The 15,712-nt window shown below is 37.2% G+C and overlaps 2 protein-coding genes across 2 annotated transcripts; both read left to right on the plus strand.

Moving 5' to 3' along the window:
* The first annotated feature begins 1,351 nt into the window (after window positions 1-1,351).
* Window positions 1,352-2,122, plus strand: LOC109213403. Its single transcript, XM_019377196.1, has 2 exons — window positions 1,352-1,690; window positions 1,790-2,122. Exons 1-2 carry the CDS (start codon window positions 1,352-1,354, stop codon window positions 2,120-2,122), a joined length of 672 nt encoding a protein of 223 aa, XP_019232741.1.
* Window positions 2,123-11,984: 9,862 nt separating this feature from the next.
* Window positions 11,985-13,674, plus strand: LOC109213406. Its single transcript, XM_019377200.1, has 2 exons — window positions 11,985-13,241; window positions 13,388-13,674. Exon 1 carries the CDS (start codon window positions 12,021-12,023, stop codon window positions 13,137-13,139), a length of 1,119 nt encoding a protein of 372 aa, XP_019232745.1. The 5' UTR covers window positions 11,985-12,020; the 3' UTR covers window positions 13,140-13,241; window positions 13,388-13,674.
* The last annotated feature ends 2,038 nt before the right edge of the window (window positions 13,675-15,712 follow it).

Below are 15,712 nucleotides of genomic sequence, written 5' to 3' on the forward strand. Positions count from 1 at the left end.
ACTTCAAAGCAAGGAGAAAAGCTAACAATTTTCCACAAAGACCAATGGTTAATACCACAACAAATGAAGGACAACAGTATACGGGAAAGGCAGCAGCTAATGCAGTATCTCAGGAAGGGCAGCAGATGCTGAACTCACCAGCTGGAAATCCAACCCCTGCATTGGCTCAACCAATCATGTTCACTCAGGAACAATATGATCAAATTCTAAAATTGCTCAAGAAAGACACAGGTGATAATTCACAGCATTTTGCAGGTACGACCAAGGTTACTACATTAGCTGACAAATCAAAAGGTGAAAATTGGATAGTGGACTCTGGTGCAACCAATCACATGGTTCACACCAGAGAATTACTTGACAAGATTAATACTAATAACCTAAAGTCGAACTCTAAGGTTCATTTGCCTGATGGTACATCACTAGATATTGCTTGTACTAGAGAGAGTAGGATTGGTGAATGTGGTGTTATCAGGAATGTACTATACATTCTAGATTTTAAGTACAATCTGTTGTCAGTCTCTAAACTTACAAGGGACTTACATTGTTTTTTGTCCTTCTATTTTGATTTTTGGATCATGCAGGACCTTCACAATGGGAAAGCGAAGGGGATTGGTAAGGAGCTTGAAGGATTGTATAATCTGCAGCATAAGCAGGACAAAGCCAAGGCTGCAACTGTACAATCACATGATCATTCCATAGTAGAAGAGGATCTAGGGGTCTGGCATGGGAGACTTGGACATGCCCCTGATAAAGTGGTGAAACAAATCCCAAACATGAATTTCAAATTAAACAATGACAGAATGAAGACTGCACAATATGTCCACTAGCTAGACAAGGAAGATTGCCATTTCCAAAGAGTACAAGTAGATCTAATAAGCCTTTTGAGCTGATTCATGTAGATGTATGGGGTCCATATAGAGTAGCAAGTCACAATGGACACAAATTTTTTCTTACTATAGTAGATGATTACGCTAGAATGATATGGGTTTACTTGTTAAGACTTAAGAGTGATGTGATTGTATGCTTGAAACAGTTCTTTGCCTTAATAAAAACTCAGTTTGGAGGAAGAGTCAAAATTTTGAGAAGTGATAACGGGACTGAATTTTTCAATTCTGAATGCAGCAATCTGTTTCAATTATGTGGTATGATTCATCAAAGTTCTTGTGTCCATACTCCATAGCAGAATGGGGTAGTGGAAACAAAACATAGACATATACTGGAGGTGGCTAGGGCAATTAGGCTGCAAGGTCATTTGCCTCTCAAGTTTTGGGGAGAATGTGTGCAAGCAGCAGTTTATGTCATTAACAGACTTCCCCTATCAGTGCTATCAGGGAAGTCTTCATTCTAGTTGATGTATGGAAGAGCACCTTCCTTACAGCATCCGAGGATCATAGGATGTCTGTGCTTTGCCAAAGTCCTAGTGAGGGGAGATAAATTTGGAGCAAGAGCCATTGGGGTTGTGCATATGGGATACTCTTCATCTCAGAAAGGATATAAACTGTATGATCTCTTGACTAACTCCTTTTTTGTCAGCAGGGATGTAAAACTCATGGAAAATATTTTCCCTTTCCAGCTTTTAAAGGAAGGGAAGTTGCAGATTTTTCCCAATGGTGTCATAGAATCAGTTCCCAGCAATGACACAACACCATCATCTCCTTCATCTTTTACTGCAGATCCTCCACAAGAAGCTGTAACTCCCTCTTTTGTAGATGCCTCATAACATGAGTTAGTCCCTTCTGCAAACTCACCACCCTTGCTACCACCACCAGTTCTTGAAGACCTACAACAGTCACAACAGATAGGAGACACATTCTCAAAAGCAGTTTTTCCTTCAAACTCAGACAACCAGCCCAGGAAATCTAGCAGGACTGTGGAAGAACCTGCCTGGATGCAGGACTATGTATGCAATGGATCACAGGTCAGCTCAGCTCCACAGACATTTTGCAAATATCCCATGCAAGATTTTCTGTATCATGATGGAGTCTCAGTCAAGTACAAGACTTATCTCTCCAAAATTACTAGCTTGAAGGAACCTAACAGCTATGAAGAAGCAGCAGGAGATCCTAAATGGGTGGAAGCTATGACACAAGAGTTGAGTGCCCTCAAAGAGAATGGGACCTAGTCCTTAGTAGATTTACCAGCAGGGAAAGTTCCCGTTGGTTGTAAATGGGTATTCAAAATAAAATATAGAGCAGATGGAGAAGTTGAAAGATACAAAGCTCGTTTGGTTGCAAAAGGATATAATCAAATTGAAGGGCTTGACTACTAGGAGACCTTTTCCCCTGTGTTCAAGATGGTGACAGTCAGAGTTGTTCTTGCCCTAGCAGCAGCACACAGCTGGCATTTGCATCAGATGGACGTGTATAATGCCTTCCTTCAGGGTGACCTCACTGAAGAAGTGTATATGTGCTTGCCTCAGGGATTTCACAGCCAGGGGAGAAAGTATGTAGGCTGCATGAATCCCTTTATGGATTGAAGCAAGCTTCTAGACAGTGGAATTTGAAGCTGTCTGAGGCCTTGATCACTTCAGGATTTGTGCAAAGTCGATTTGATTATTCCTTGTTCACAAAAAGGCAAGGGATTAGTCTAGTGATCATCCTTGTATATGTAGATGATCTTCTCATAACTGGGAATGATCATTTCTTAATTTCAGAAGCAAAATCCGTATTGCAAAGCAATTTTAAGATCAAAGATTTGGGAGAGATGAAGTTTTTCCTGGGAATTGAGATAGCAAGATCAAGAGAAGGAATACTGACGAACCAACGAAAATTTGCAATGGAGCTGATTACTGATCTTCGAATGGCAGGATCAAAACCAGTAGCCACTCCAATGGAATGCAATCAGAGATTTACAACAACAGAATATGATCAACATTTGGAGCTGAAAGATGATGAAAAGCTGCCAGATGCAGGGCCATACCAAAGATTGGTTGGGAAACTACTATACCTCACTATGACAAGACCAGATATTTGCTATGCAGTGAATGTGTTGAGCCAATTTATGCATTGCCCAAAGAAGTCTCACATGGAGGCAACAGTGAGAGTTGTCAGGTACATAAAAGGAGCACCAGGACTTGGTCTACTGATGAGCTCAAAGCCTTGCCCAAAACTCACAGCATTTTGTGATGCTGACTGGGCATCATGTCCAGTGTCCAGAAAGTCTGTAACAGGGTACGTGATGAAGCTGGGAGATTCCTTGGTGTCTTGGAAGTCAAAGAAACAGTGCACGATATCAAGAAGCTCAGCAGAAGCTGAGTACAGGAGCATGGTTGCTGCAGTCTCAGAAATCCTATGGTTGACAGGGTTATGCAAGGAATTAGGTGCAAAAGTTGAATTGCCAGTAAAGCTGTTCTGTGACAGCAAGGCAGCAATCCAAATTGTTGCAAATCCTATATTCCACGAATGAACGAAGCATATAGAAATAGACCTGCACTTCATCAGAGAAAAAATCCAATAAGGAATTGTCAAAACGAGATATGTGATGTATAGAGACCAGGAGGCTGATCTGTTCACAAAGGCTCTAGGAAGATCGCAACATGATTACCTAATAAGCAAGCTAGGGGTGCTGAACTTGTTTGCACCATCTAGCTTGAGGGGGAGTGTTGAAGATAGAAGTGGTCACGTGCCTATCACGTGAGTGGAGTTAAGTTAGTTAAGAAGGATTAGTTAGTTGTAACTAATTATGGGATTGGTTAGTGTAGAGGCAAGAGGTCAGTACGTTAGATTCTATAATTGAAACGTGTATATATAGATAGCTTCAGTAGATTGTAATTAGAGTTTCAATACATGATTCATTTTCTCCTCTCAAACTGAAATTGTCTCTAGAAGCTTCTCCTTCATTTTCGCCATTGTTGTCTTCTCTGAAGCTCTCATATCTTCATTATAATCTCGTCCATCACTTCGCCACTTTGGTAATTGTATTTGTCTGTAAGCAAGGATATCACACCAAAAAGGACCATTCACCCATAAATCACGAGAATACATACTCATTACCATAGAAACAACAATCTAGAGTCTAGACCAAAACGAAAACTTTTTTTTTTTGGTTTCCCATCCGTTGTCCAGTACCCACATTGGGTCTGATTAAATTCGAATTCGCGCCGGGAAGTTCCACATTGGGGGTTAAAGCGCTCCTTAACAAAGGCGACTCCATACCCAGGGGCTCAAACTCGTAAACTCTGGTTCAGGATGAAGGAGTACTAACCACTCCACCACAACTCTTGTTGGTATCCGAAACGAATACTTATGATTACAATGAAATTTAATTATAGGAAAGCGAAAAACTAAAAGAGAAACTCAATTTAAAATTGAAAACCAACTATAAGAAGATGGCAAACTGAAACTCAATTTACAACCGGAAATCAAACATAATGAGAAGTTGGCCGCGATTGAGAAACTCGTGCAATAGTGATATCTTAAGTAAGTTATTCAAGATTGTTATCGTTGCTGAAATTCTTTAATAGATGCGGTATACTAACCCTAATTAAATATAAAGAAGGAATTTATTGGAAAATCCCTAATTAAATATTATGATTTCCTACATATTCAAATAAGGAAAAAAATTAACTAAAATTTTAGTTGATTTCAAAATTCTGAATATTTGGAAAATAACTTAAATTACTATTTAGTCCAATTTGAAATCTAATTTTTAAGGATAAAAAAGACGAACCGCATTTCACTAAAGGCCTTCGTGCTTTTAATATAACTAGTTTTCACGTTCGTGTATTGCACGAGATTATTAATCAATTATTTATGAAAGAATTTGAAATTAATTTTTTGAGATACAAAACGAAAGCATCGCCTTTCATGCAAATGATGTGTGAAAGATATAGTACCATGTGAACGAATTTTTTTTCCATAATACTAAGTTGGGGTAGAAATTAGTGGCTTACACCAATGCACATTGGTGTGGAGGTACATCGAAGTAAGATTTTCGGAGTACTTACCGCGTAGAAGGTATAAAAGAACCAAATCCTAAGAATGAAAATTATTTTTTCGAATCAACACCAAAACACATTCCCTAACAAAATGTGTCAATTGTCAAGCAGATATGAAACTTTTTAAAAAGCAATTGACTGAAAAATAATTAATACGTTCCTAAAATTCCCAAAAGAAATCATAGAATCCTAGAGTTATTTACATTAGAATTCTATTATTAGTTTGCTTACTTTTTTATTTACGTACGTCTGAAACTTTTGAAATATAATTTAACCTTTTTTTAAAAAAAATTTACCTAGATTATAGATATATTTCTTTTTAACCCCTTATACAATTTAATAATTGTCTCTAAATTTCATAATGTATATATCTTCTCTTATATAATCACTACAAAAAAAAACTGGAATTAGCTACGAACGTCGTCGCTAATTTGCCGCTAAAACGCCCGTAGCTAGCAGAATTTCTTGATAATCTGTTGCTAATCCGTCGCGAAATGAGACTAGCGATGGATTTTTCTGTTTAGCTACAGAATTTGACCGTCGCTAAAACCTAATTTTTTTAATAGTGAATAGTTAATTTTAAAGTACTAAATATTACATAAAATAATATGAAAAGTATTATAGTTATGTTACATAATTAAAATATAAAAATAATTTATATAAGGTCAAATCTTAATGGATTTTAAAGTCCACTTCCTACATAGTTCAAATAAGTAAATATTTAATAGCAAAAATTTAGTTGATTTAAAAGTTTAAAATATTAAAAAAATAATTAAATTATAATTTTGTCCAATATAAAATCTCTACCGGTAAGGTCAAATATTTTAGAAACAAAAAAATGGAAAAGTTCATACTTGACTTCAAATTCTTTAAATTATATTTTTAAATTATTATAATATACTCTTTTACATAGTTCTTTTTTGAGTAACATACTATAGCGTTAACCTCCATTTGCTTTATATCTATTGCGTAATTAAGAATTACAATAATCACGTGAAATTCGTCTTTCGAATTTGATAGGAAGAAGTATCATAATTGTAATTTGGAACTGAATTGAATTGGGATTTAGTTGTCTTATTGACGTCAAATAAGTTTCTAAGTATATTTAATTGATTCTAGTCCTAAATATTAGGATTTCAAAGGATTTTCAAATAGGAAAATATTTAATAACCAAAGTTTAAACACATACAGATGAAAAGTTGGAACTTAGATTGGTATTAGAAGTTTGTTCAAGTTCATATAATTATTTCCGACGTTACCACTTTTTAGTTGGAATAGAAGTTATGGATATTGGTAGAGTAGGAATTTACACGCGGTGTATCTAGAGTTTAAATTGGGAAAGAATTCCATCCTAGGGTAATATTTTAAATATTACAATTATATCCACCTTTAACTCAAATATTTAAGGGCATAAAAGTCTATCAAAGTTAGAAGGATATTTTAATCGTTCAACATTTAACATAAATTATTCGTTCTTTTATAATAATATAAATAAATATAAATAGATATAGATATAGATAGATAGATAATACAATATAGATATTCCTTATACATCTGTGTGCACGTATATTTAAAGTATACATACAATAGGGCGATGTCTTTGAAAATTATATAGATAAATATTAATTTGAGACAAGTCAAAATTTAACAATAATATAGTTCTCGACCCAAACACACGTCTGTAAAATCTTGCACTCGTCATTTGCTTCTTGTATACGTTTTTCTATGTTCTACAAATTTCTTGTAAATCTAGTTAATTTACTTTCTTCTTTGTTGACAAACCTTAATAAAACCAGCAAGTGCATCAATCTGTAATTCTCTGTGCTCTTTTAACTGAACTAGTCTTAGTATACGTGCGTTACACGTATGCCTAGAGTCAATCAGTAAAATATATGTACTGAAAGAACATGTAAATCAAGTTTAAAATATGTGCCTAGCATCAATAATTAAAGAACATGCAAAGTGTTTTAAAATGACTACATTAAGTTAGTATTTTATAGTAAGTAACTTAATACATAGAAAAATATGGGGAGTTGTCATTTGTTGAATGAATACCACAAAAAAAAATGACAACTCACTTAGTATTATTTTAATTTGTCTTATATTGTTTTATCTTTATTGCGTAAAGTTTGTATTTTCACTAATTTGACTTTTAATACTATATTATAACGATTTATATGATAAATTTCGAAAAAATGATGACTTAATTTTTTTTTTTTGTCAAATTAGTTAATTCAAAAACTTTTTCCGGGTTATATTGATTCAAGGACTTAATAATTTGTTCTTATCATTAAAAAAATAATTTGTTTAATTACAATTATTATTCAATAAGAGTATTCTATGTTCAAAGGAATAAAAAAATCAGTACGACATTTCACTTTGGATTCTTTATGTAACCAGAACCATTAGTGTTATTGACTTTTATCAACCATTCTCTTTCTTTTATATTCTTTAAATTACAATATTTTTTTAGTTAAGCTTGTTACTTAATGTCACGACCCGGATTTCCCACCATCGGGAGTCGTGATGGCGCCTACTGTCGGAGCTAGGCAAACCAAGTATTAAAACATTTTCTGATAACATCTCAACGATATAAATAAAAACGGGTCATTTAAATAAAAGCGGAAGTCTTAAAAACATAGATAACTGAAAACCAAAAGCGGAAGTTTAAATACAACTCTACCCAGATCCGGTGTCACTAACTCACGAACTACTAAAGAGTGCTAAAAACAAGTCTGAATAGAAGTACATCAATGTTTGTCTCGGTACAAGGAAAACAAACTAATAACATAGAAGGGACTCCGGCCTGCAGACGTCAGCTAGGCTACCTCGAAAGTCCCTGGACTGAAGTCAGCTCCCGATCAAATCCTACTGCTGAGGCCCAAAAGCTGCTCCTGGATCTGTGCAAAAAGATGCACAGAGTGTAGCATCAGCACAACCGACCCCATGTGCTGGTAAGTGCCTGGACTAACCCCGGCGAAGTAGTGACGAGGCTAGACAGGACCTACCAAAAACAACCTGTGCAGATACATATGTATATACAAGTGCAACGAAATAACAACAGAAAATACCAATTAAGGCGGGGAGGGGACATGCTTAAGGAAAATACAGATGAAAACAACTTATCAGAGGTAAACACGAAACTACATCAGATCTCATAATCTATATAAGTGGTCGGCGTGCCACACGATCCCATTTCATAATATATAAGTGGTCGGCGTGCCACACGATCCCATTTCATAATATATAAGTGGTCGGCGTGCCACACGATCCCATTTCATAATATATAAGTGGTCGGCGTGCCACACGTCAAGGGAGAATACGATAAGCAGTTAATCCCGGCAAGGGAGCAACAACAATAACTTCACGTCCCGGCAAGGGAATAATCACATCTCTTTCTTTAATTTCTTACTTTTTAATCAAGTCGAAAATCGAGCCAACGCTCCAAAGAGTTTACACATCATATTTCCTTCTCATTCTCCTCATATCATGTAGAAACCATCAATTAACAAGGAAGAGTCACTACAGAATCCCAATTAAGCACAAATAAAGACCCACGGTCATGCTAGACACCGGTGTATAGATGCTCGTCACCATACCTATACACCGTACTCAACATTTAGATATTAGCAAATAATACTCTAATCCTATTCCCTCAAGCCAAAGTTAGATCAAACACTTACCTCAAATGCTCCAAAATCAACTCAAGCCTCTAGTATAGCTTTACCCCACGAATTCGGCTCCAACTCAGTCAAATCTATGAAATAATGACTTTATAATATTAATAATAGCTAAACAAACTAAATCCAATACCTAAATATGAATTTCTAAGCTTTCTTCCCAAAATTCCAAAAATCGACCCCGGGCCCGCTTGGTCAAAACCCGAAGTTCGAATCAATTCCATGTCACCCATTCCTCCACGAGCCCGAATATACAATTTATTTTCGAATTCGACCCCAAAACGAGGTCTAAATCAAAGAAAATTGAAAAGCCCTAGTTCTACCCAATTCCCCCAATTTACACCCTAAATTACATGATTTAGGTCTAGGAATTTGATAAATGGGGTAAGAAAATGAAGAAAACGAGTTAGAGAATACTTACCCAAGAAGCTTTGGTGAAGAGAGCTCGTGAGAAAATTGGGAATAAACCCGTCTCTGATCTGTTTTTGAACTTTAAAAATCACTGAAGGGTTTGACTCTATGCGTTCGCGACACTGGGGTCGCGTTCGCGAAGAAGGCAGGCTGGGAAGCATCGCGTTCGCGATGAGTAGTATGCGAACGCGAAGAAGAAAAACTGGGGGGTCCAAGGATTGGCCTATGCGAACGCGATAGGCTATATGCGAACGCGTTGAAGGGGTTACCAGGACTATGTGAACGCGGGAAGGGTACCGCGAACGCGAAGGTGGGGAGACACAAGGCAGTGCGAACGCGAGCCTTAGGCCGCGATCGCGTAGAACAAAAAGTCTGTGAAAAAAATGCAGAAAATCTGATCTCTTCCTAAGTTCCAAAACACCCCGAACCACCTCCGAATCTCTCCCGAGCCCTCGGGGCTCCTAACTAACCACACACACTAACTCAACAACATCATACGGACTTAACCGTGCGATCAAATCGCCAAAATAACATCATAAACGAGGAATCAAACCTCAAAATCATCACTTTTTCTTCAAACTTCATAAACTTTCATTTTTAGATATTTAGGTCCGAAACACGTCAAACGACGTTCGATTTCGACCAAATTTCAGAGGACGCGCTTAAACCGCATATAAGACTTGTACCGGATGCCAGAACCAAAATACGGGCCCGATACCAACGCTTTCTAATCCATTTTCATTTCAAATTTTCATATAAATTTCAGAAAAACAATTTCTTTTAAAAATTCTTTTCTCGGGCTCGGGACCTCGGATTTCGATTCCGGGCATACGCCCGAGTCCCATATTTTTCTACGGACCCTCCGGGACCGTCAAATCATGGGTCCGGGTCCGTTTACCCAAAATGTTGGCCAAAGTCAACTTTTATCATATTAATATCAAAATTCATGAATTTTTACATAGAATTCATATTTAAGCTTTCCGACTACGCGCCCGGACTGCACACGCAAATCGAGGCAAGTAAAATGAGGTTTTCAAGGCCTCGGAAGCACGGAATGAAAGAGAAAACAGGTGATGACCCTTTGGGTCGTCACACTTAAATTTTAGAAATTTTGGAATCAATGAATTTTGAGATTACTCTCAAGCATGGTGTACTAACCAAAACTTTAGTTGATTTTAATTTTCTAAAATATTAGAAAGATAATTAAATGACTATTTATTCTTTACAAAATTACTCATAAACCTTAGAAAAGAACTCCTGAATTGGGAAAAAAGAAAAGAAAATAAGGACTCCTAAACAAAGAAAAGAAAACAAGGACAACTAAACTAATACTCGTAGACATTTAAAGAAGATACCTAAAACTGCTAAATTTAAATGTTGTTGATATGAAGGACCCCAAAAAGTGGAAGCATATTGAAATACTGGAACTAAATGATATGATTTTTCATATCGAGAGTCTAGAAATAATTAAATAATTATTCTAAAAATTAGAGAAATAGTTAATTGATTATTCCTACATATATTAAAAAAATAACTTAAATTACTATTTTGTCTAATGTATAAACTCTTTTTACAAGATAAAAAAGACGATATTATCTCAACGCATAATAGATAGGAATATGTAACTCATAAACTTCTTCAGAAATCGTATTCTTTCTTCATAGAAATCTTTGGCATGTCATAAACGATTAATATTAAATAAGCCAAAAAAAGCAACAAATATCGTACAATATAAAAGAAACAACCGATTACTTAGTTTTCTACTTTTGCTCCATACACTCAAATTGAAGTAGCACCAGAAAAAGACCACTCTCAACTTCATCAGCGAAGAGCTCATGGCAAATAAATCGCTTGATGATAGGTGCATGCGATATGTACCTTTAGCCAGAACCCTGGAATAATTCTAATATCCGATATTGTTTCACCTCCTCCTTATTCTAAAATCTAAATTAGGTTGATGAATGCATTAACAACCATAATATAAACCCTAGTGTTCACGGAGAATAAAGAGTTCTTAACCTTTTTGATAGGGATATCAAATTAAATATTAATAATTTTCATACCTATATTCTCGTATTATTTTTTCCTTCTGAACCTATACAATTTTGACTTCTCTTTCATAGGGATATTATATAATAAGTTTTCTGTTATAATATCCTATAACTTTTTTCCTTTTCTTAACCTTAGGACAAGCACTCGTGTGGGATATTCTTTTTTCAAGAAAAGTTTTCCACTTATTCTCTTCTTCTTTTCCTTTTGTCTTGCGACATTTTTTTTGGTATAATTTTTGTTCACTTTGTATTTACAATTTTATCCCACTTAGAGTGCACTTAATGAAGGGTAAAAATGACGAACGACATTTCGTTAAGGGCCTTCGTGCTTTTAATATAATATAGATAGATATGTTTTCTGATCTAAATTAGGGAGAAATTTAAAAACAGCCAGATTTATAAGTGGTCATTCAAAAATAGCCACAATTTCAAAAGTAATTGAAATTTAGCCACTTTTCATGTAAAGATAAATCTGAACGAAAACACTGTTCAAAACCCGAAAAATACTCTAGCATAATATACTGGAGTTCCAGCATAAGTATACCAGAACTCCAGTATATTATAATGGAGTTCCAACATCAGTATACTGGAACTCCAGCATAATATACTGGAATTCCAGTATAATATATCGGTCCAGCATAATATGCTAGAAGTTCATACACAGGTGCTTCAATCTTCTAGTATATTATGCTGGAACTTTAATTTTCGTATGTTGGAGTTCCAGCACAATATGCTGGAAGTTCATACACAGGTGCACCTATCTTCAGTATATTATGTTGTGATAATATATTTATTTAGTATATCTTTTGTATTTATCTTAAGATAGATCAGTCCTATTATTGTGCTTGTTTGTATTATAAATATCCTACTGTAATTGTACTTTGTACTTATCAAGCATAACATTGTTCCACGGTATCAGGAAGTTAGGTCTCTTTCTTCTCGATGGCTTCTTCTTCTTCCTCAATTTCCACAACTTCATCTCCAATCAAAATTGATCAATCTTCTCTATCTCCCTCGTCCAACACTGCTATTTCTTTGTCTAACATCAAATATTTTATTCCTATTGTACTAGACTACACTAATTACATGTTATGGAGGGAACTCTTTTTGCCGGTTTTCAAGGGTCATGGTGTTTATGGCTTCATTGATGGAAGTTTTCCTTGTCCACCCTCTACCATTATTACAGAAGATGGTAACTCCATTCTCAATCCTGCTTTCCAACCATGGGTTCAACTTGATTCCATTGTCTTGTCCCGGATTCAAGCAACCATTTATCAAGAAATCCTTCAAGCTATTCTTCGTCCCAATCATTCTCTAACTTCTAGAGAAGCTTGGCTTGAAATTGAGCGTCTATTCCGTGACCAAGTTAGTTCTCGAACTCTTCAACTCAAGGTTCAATTTCATAACCTTAAGAAAGGTGATCTTTCAATCAATGACTATGTGCATCGGCTTAAAACAATTGCAGATTCTCTGAACTCCGTTGGTAATCCGATTTCAGAAACGGATCTTGTTCTTCAAAGTTTGTCTGGCCTTCCTTCTGATTACATGCCAGTTAGTACTTCCATTTCTACTAGAATCCCACTCCCATATTTTACAGAGACGCGTTCTCTGCTCTTTTTGCATGAAGCTCAATTGTCTAATTTCTCTGCCACTAATTCTGACTTATCTGCTACTGCTTTTGTTGCGAAGCAACATTCTACTCCTCATGGTCGTGGTCGTGGTAGGAACAACAATGGGGGTCGGAACTCAAATGGTGGTCGTGGTAGGGGTCGTAACAATCCTGGGTTTTATAAGAATTTTTCTACCCCTTCTCCAAATCTCTCTCGTCGCCCTCAATCCCATCCATTCTCGGGCCTGCTCCTTATTCTTCTTTTCCCTCTCCGCACATGCATGCTACTGTCCAATGTCAAATTTGTTTTCAATATAATCATTCAGCTCGTGAATGTCCATCTCTTGGTCCTAAAGCATTTATCTCTGATCTTCAATCATCTCCAACTCATTCTTATGCCATGCCTAGCGATGCACACTGGTATGTTGATACTGGGGCCTCCTCTCACATGACCCCAAATCCTGGTAATGTATCCTCGGTTCTCCCTTACAATGGTACTGATCGAGTTGTTGTAGGGAATGGTACTCAACTTCCCATTTCATACACTGGTCATGGTACTATATTTACTCCTTCTAACCTTTTTTCTCTTAAAAATATTCTTATTGTTCCTAATCTCTCAAGTAATTTGCTGAGTGTTCGTAAATTTACTACTGATAATAATTGCACCATTGAATTTGATCCTTTTGGTTTCTTTATTAAGGATATCAAGACCAAGAAAATTCTTCTACGGTGCAATAGCCAAGGCCCTCTTTATTCATTGTCTTCCTTGTCTTATGGTGCGGTTCATCGAGCTTTTGCAGCAGTGCGACGTTCTCCAAATCTTTGGCATCAACGATTAGGCCATCCAAGCTTTGCCATTCTTGCTAAATTAGTTAGAGAAAATAAAGTTTCTTGTAGTTCTTTCAAACAATTAGATTTCTTATGTAATGCTTGCCAGCTTGGCAAGCACAATAAATTACCTTTTGTGGAATCTCAATCATTCACGACTTTCCCATATGAGTTGATACATAGTGATATATGGACATCTACCGTAGCATCTTTTACAGGCTTCCGTTATTATATTCTCTTTCTTGATGATTATTCAAAAAATTTATGGGTGTTTCCTTTAAAACGTAAATCAGAAGCCTTTTTAAAATTTAAATCATTTAATTCTTATGTCTCAACTAAATTTTCCACAAAAAATAAAAGCTTTGCAATGTGATGGTAGTGCTAAATATGTTAAACTTTCTTTGTTTCGTGCTTTTCTTGACGAAAATGGAATATCATTGCGTATCTCATGTCCATATACGCATCAGCAAAATGGCAAGGTTGAACGAATGCATCACACTATTGCAAATATAATCCGTACCCTTCTATTTTAGGCCTCTCTTCCTCCTAAATTTTGGGTTGAAGCTCTTCAAACTGCTGTTCATTGTATAGGTCAGAATCTGACCACACGATCACAGCAGCAAGGACCCCGTCCCGACCACCCCGCAGCAGCAGTCAATGAACTCGACTTTGCCTAATCGCCGGTATTTACGACACGAATGTCGAGGTCGAGGCCTCCCCATAAGGAGAGGTCACCTCCCCGACCCGGCCCGAACAAAATATGATAAGCATGAGGAGTTTTGGGCTATAATAGAAGGCAGAAGAACCCCTTAGGGGGAGGGGAAAAAACCCAGAGAAAACAGGGGAGAACTCCATGAGAGAGAGGCAAAACAACCTTAGAGGGAGAGAGAGATTCCACCTCAAAGGAGGAAGAAAGAATTTGATTGTAATCTCCTGAACCTTTCCAAGGAGAGGTAGGCCGAATTTCTAAAATCAATAAAAACCTCCCAGGTGTCATTTTATTTGATTCTTCTATCTTTATGGTTATGTTCTTTGATCCAGTATTAATTAATGTTGACTACGATTTACCCCTTCATCTATATTGATTGATTTACTTAAAAAGTAATAAACAACATTTGAGTCAAACAATTTGGCGCCGTCTGTGGGGATTTCCTAGTGAAAATACTTATTTCTTCCTGGATCGAAGAAAAAGAAACACCAAGAAGAAAATTCGACCAAACCAGAGTCAATGGAGGCGCATCAAACAAAAAAAAGAATCGAATGCCCCAACGGGAGCCAGAAATCTTTCGCCCCGTTGACCTCGAATAGCCTGAGCGAGGAAAGAAGTGATGCAAAGCGTCCCCCCTTCTCCTCGCGAGCGCCGGGAAAAAGAATGGAGCATACCCCCTCATCCACCATACTGTCTCAGGCCGGAAACCGGCGTATAGGTGTTCCAAACGAGGAATCGAAAATCGCCTCAGGGCAACCTGAGTGCAACGGTCAGGCGAACAATCATAGCACGGGTACAACATACAACCACATGCCAAAACGAAGCCAACACTTAACGCCAGAGGCGTTGAACCAACGACGTAAACAAGAGGACTCAGGCCAAGTGCCTTCGCCATCAAAATTTGACAGTTCGACCTTGCTCGAACTGGGACTCAGGCTAAATGCCTTCGCCATCAAAATTTGACAGTTCGACCTCGCTCTGACAGTTCGACCTCGCTCGAACTGGGACTCAGGCTAAGCGCCTTCGCCATCAAAATTTGACAGTTCGACCTCGCTCGAACTGGTACTCAGGCTAAGTGCCTTCGCCATCAAAATTTTGACAGTTCCACCTCGCTCGAACTGGGACTCAGGCTAAGTGCCTTTGCCATCGAAATTTGACAGTTCGACCTCGCTCGAACTAGGACTCAGGCTAAGTGCCTTCGCCATCAAAATTTGACAGTTCGACCTCACTCGAACCGGGACTCGGGCTAAGTGCCTTCGCCATCAAAATTTGACAGGCTAAGTGCCTTCGCCATCAAAATTCGACAGTTCGACCTCACTCGAACTGGGACTCAAGCTAAGTGCCTTCGTTATCAAAATCTGACAGTTCGACCTCACTCGATATGGGACTCAGGCTAAGTGCCCTCGCCATCGAAATTTGATAGTTCGACCTCGCTCGAACTAGGACTCAGGCTAAGTGCCTTCGCCATCAAAATTTGACAGTTCGACC

Source organism: Nicotiana attenuata, unplaced genomic scaffold (assembly GCF_001879085.1).
Source record: "Nicotiana attenuata strain UT unplaced genomic scaffold, NIATTr2, whole genome shotgun sequence".
Taxonomy (NCBI): Eukaryota; Viridiplantae; Streptophyta; class Magnoliopsida; order Solanales; family Solanaceae; genus Nicotiana; species Nicotiana attenuata.

Bases quoted from the DNA above. Each gene is read 5' to 3' on its own strand.
- LOC109213403 (XM_019377196.1), top strand. From the start codon at position 1,352: ATGTATGGAAGAGCACCTTCCTTACAGCATCCGAGGATCATAGGATGT. The intron at 1,691-1,789 runs GTAACTCCCTCT...GACCTACAACAG, and splicing joins CAGATCCTCCACAAGAAGCT to TCACAACAGATAGGAGACAC.
- LOC109213406 (XM_019377200.1), top strand. From the start codon at position 12,021: ATGGCTTCTTCTTCTTCCTCAATTTCCACAACTTCATCTCCAATCAAA.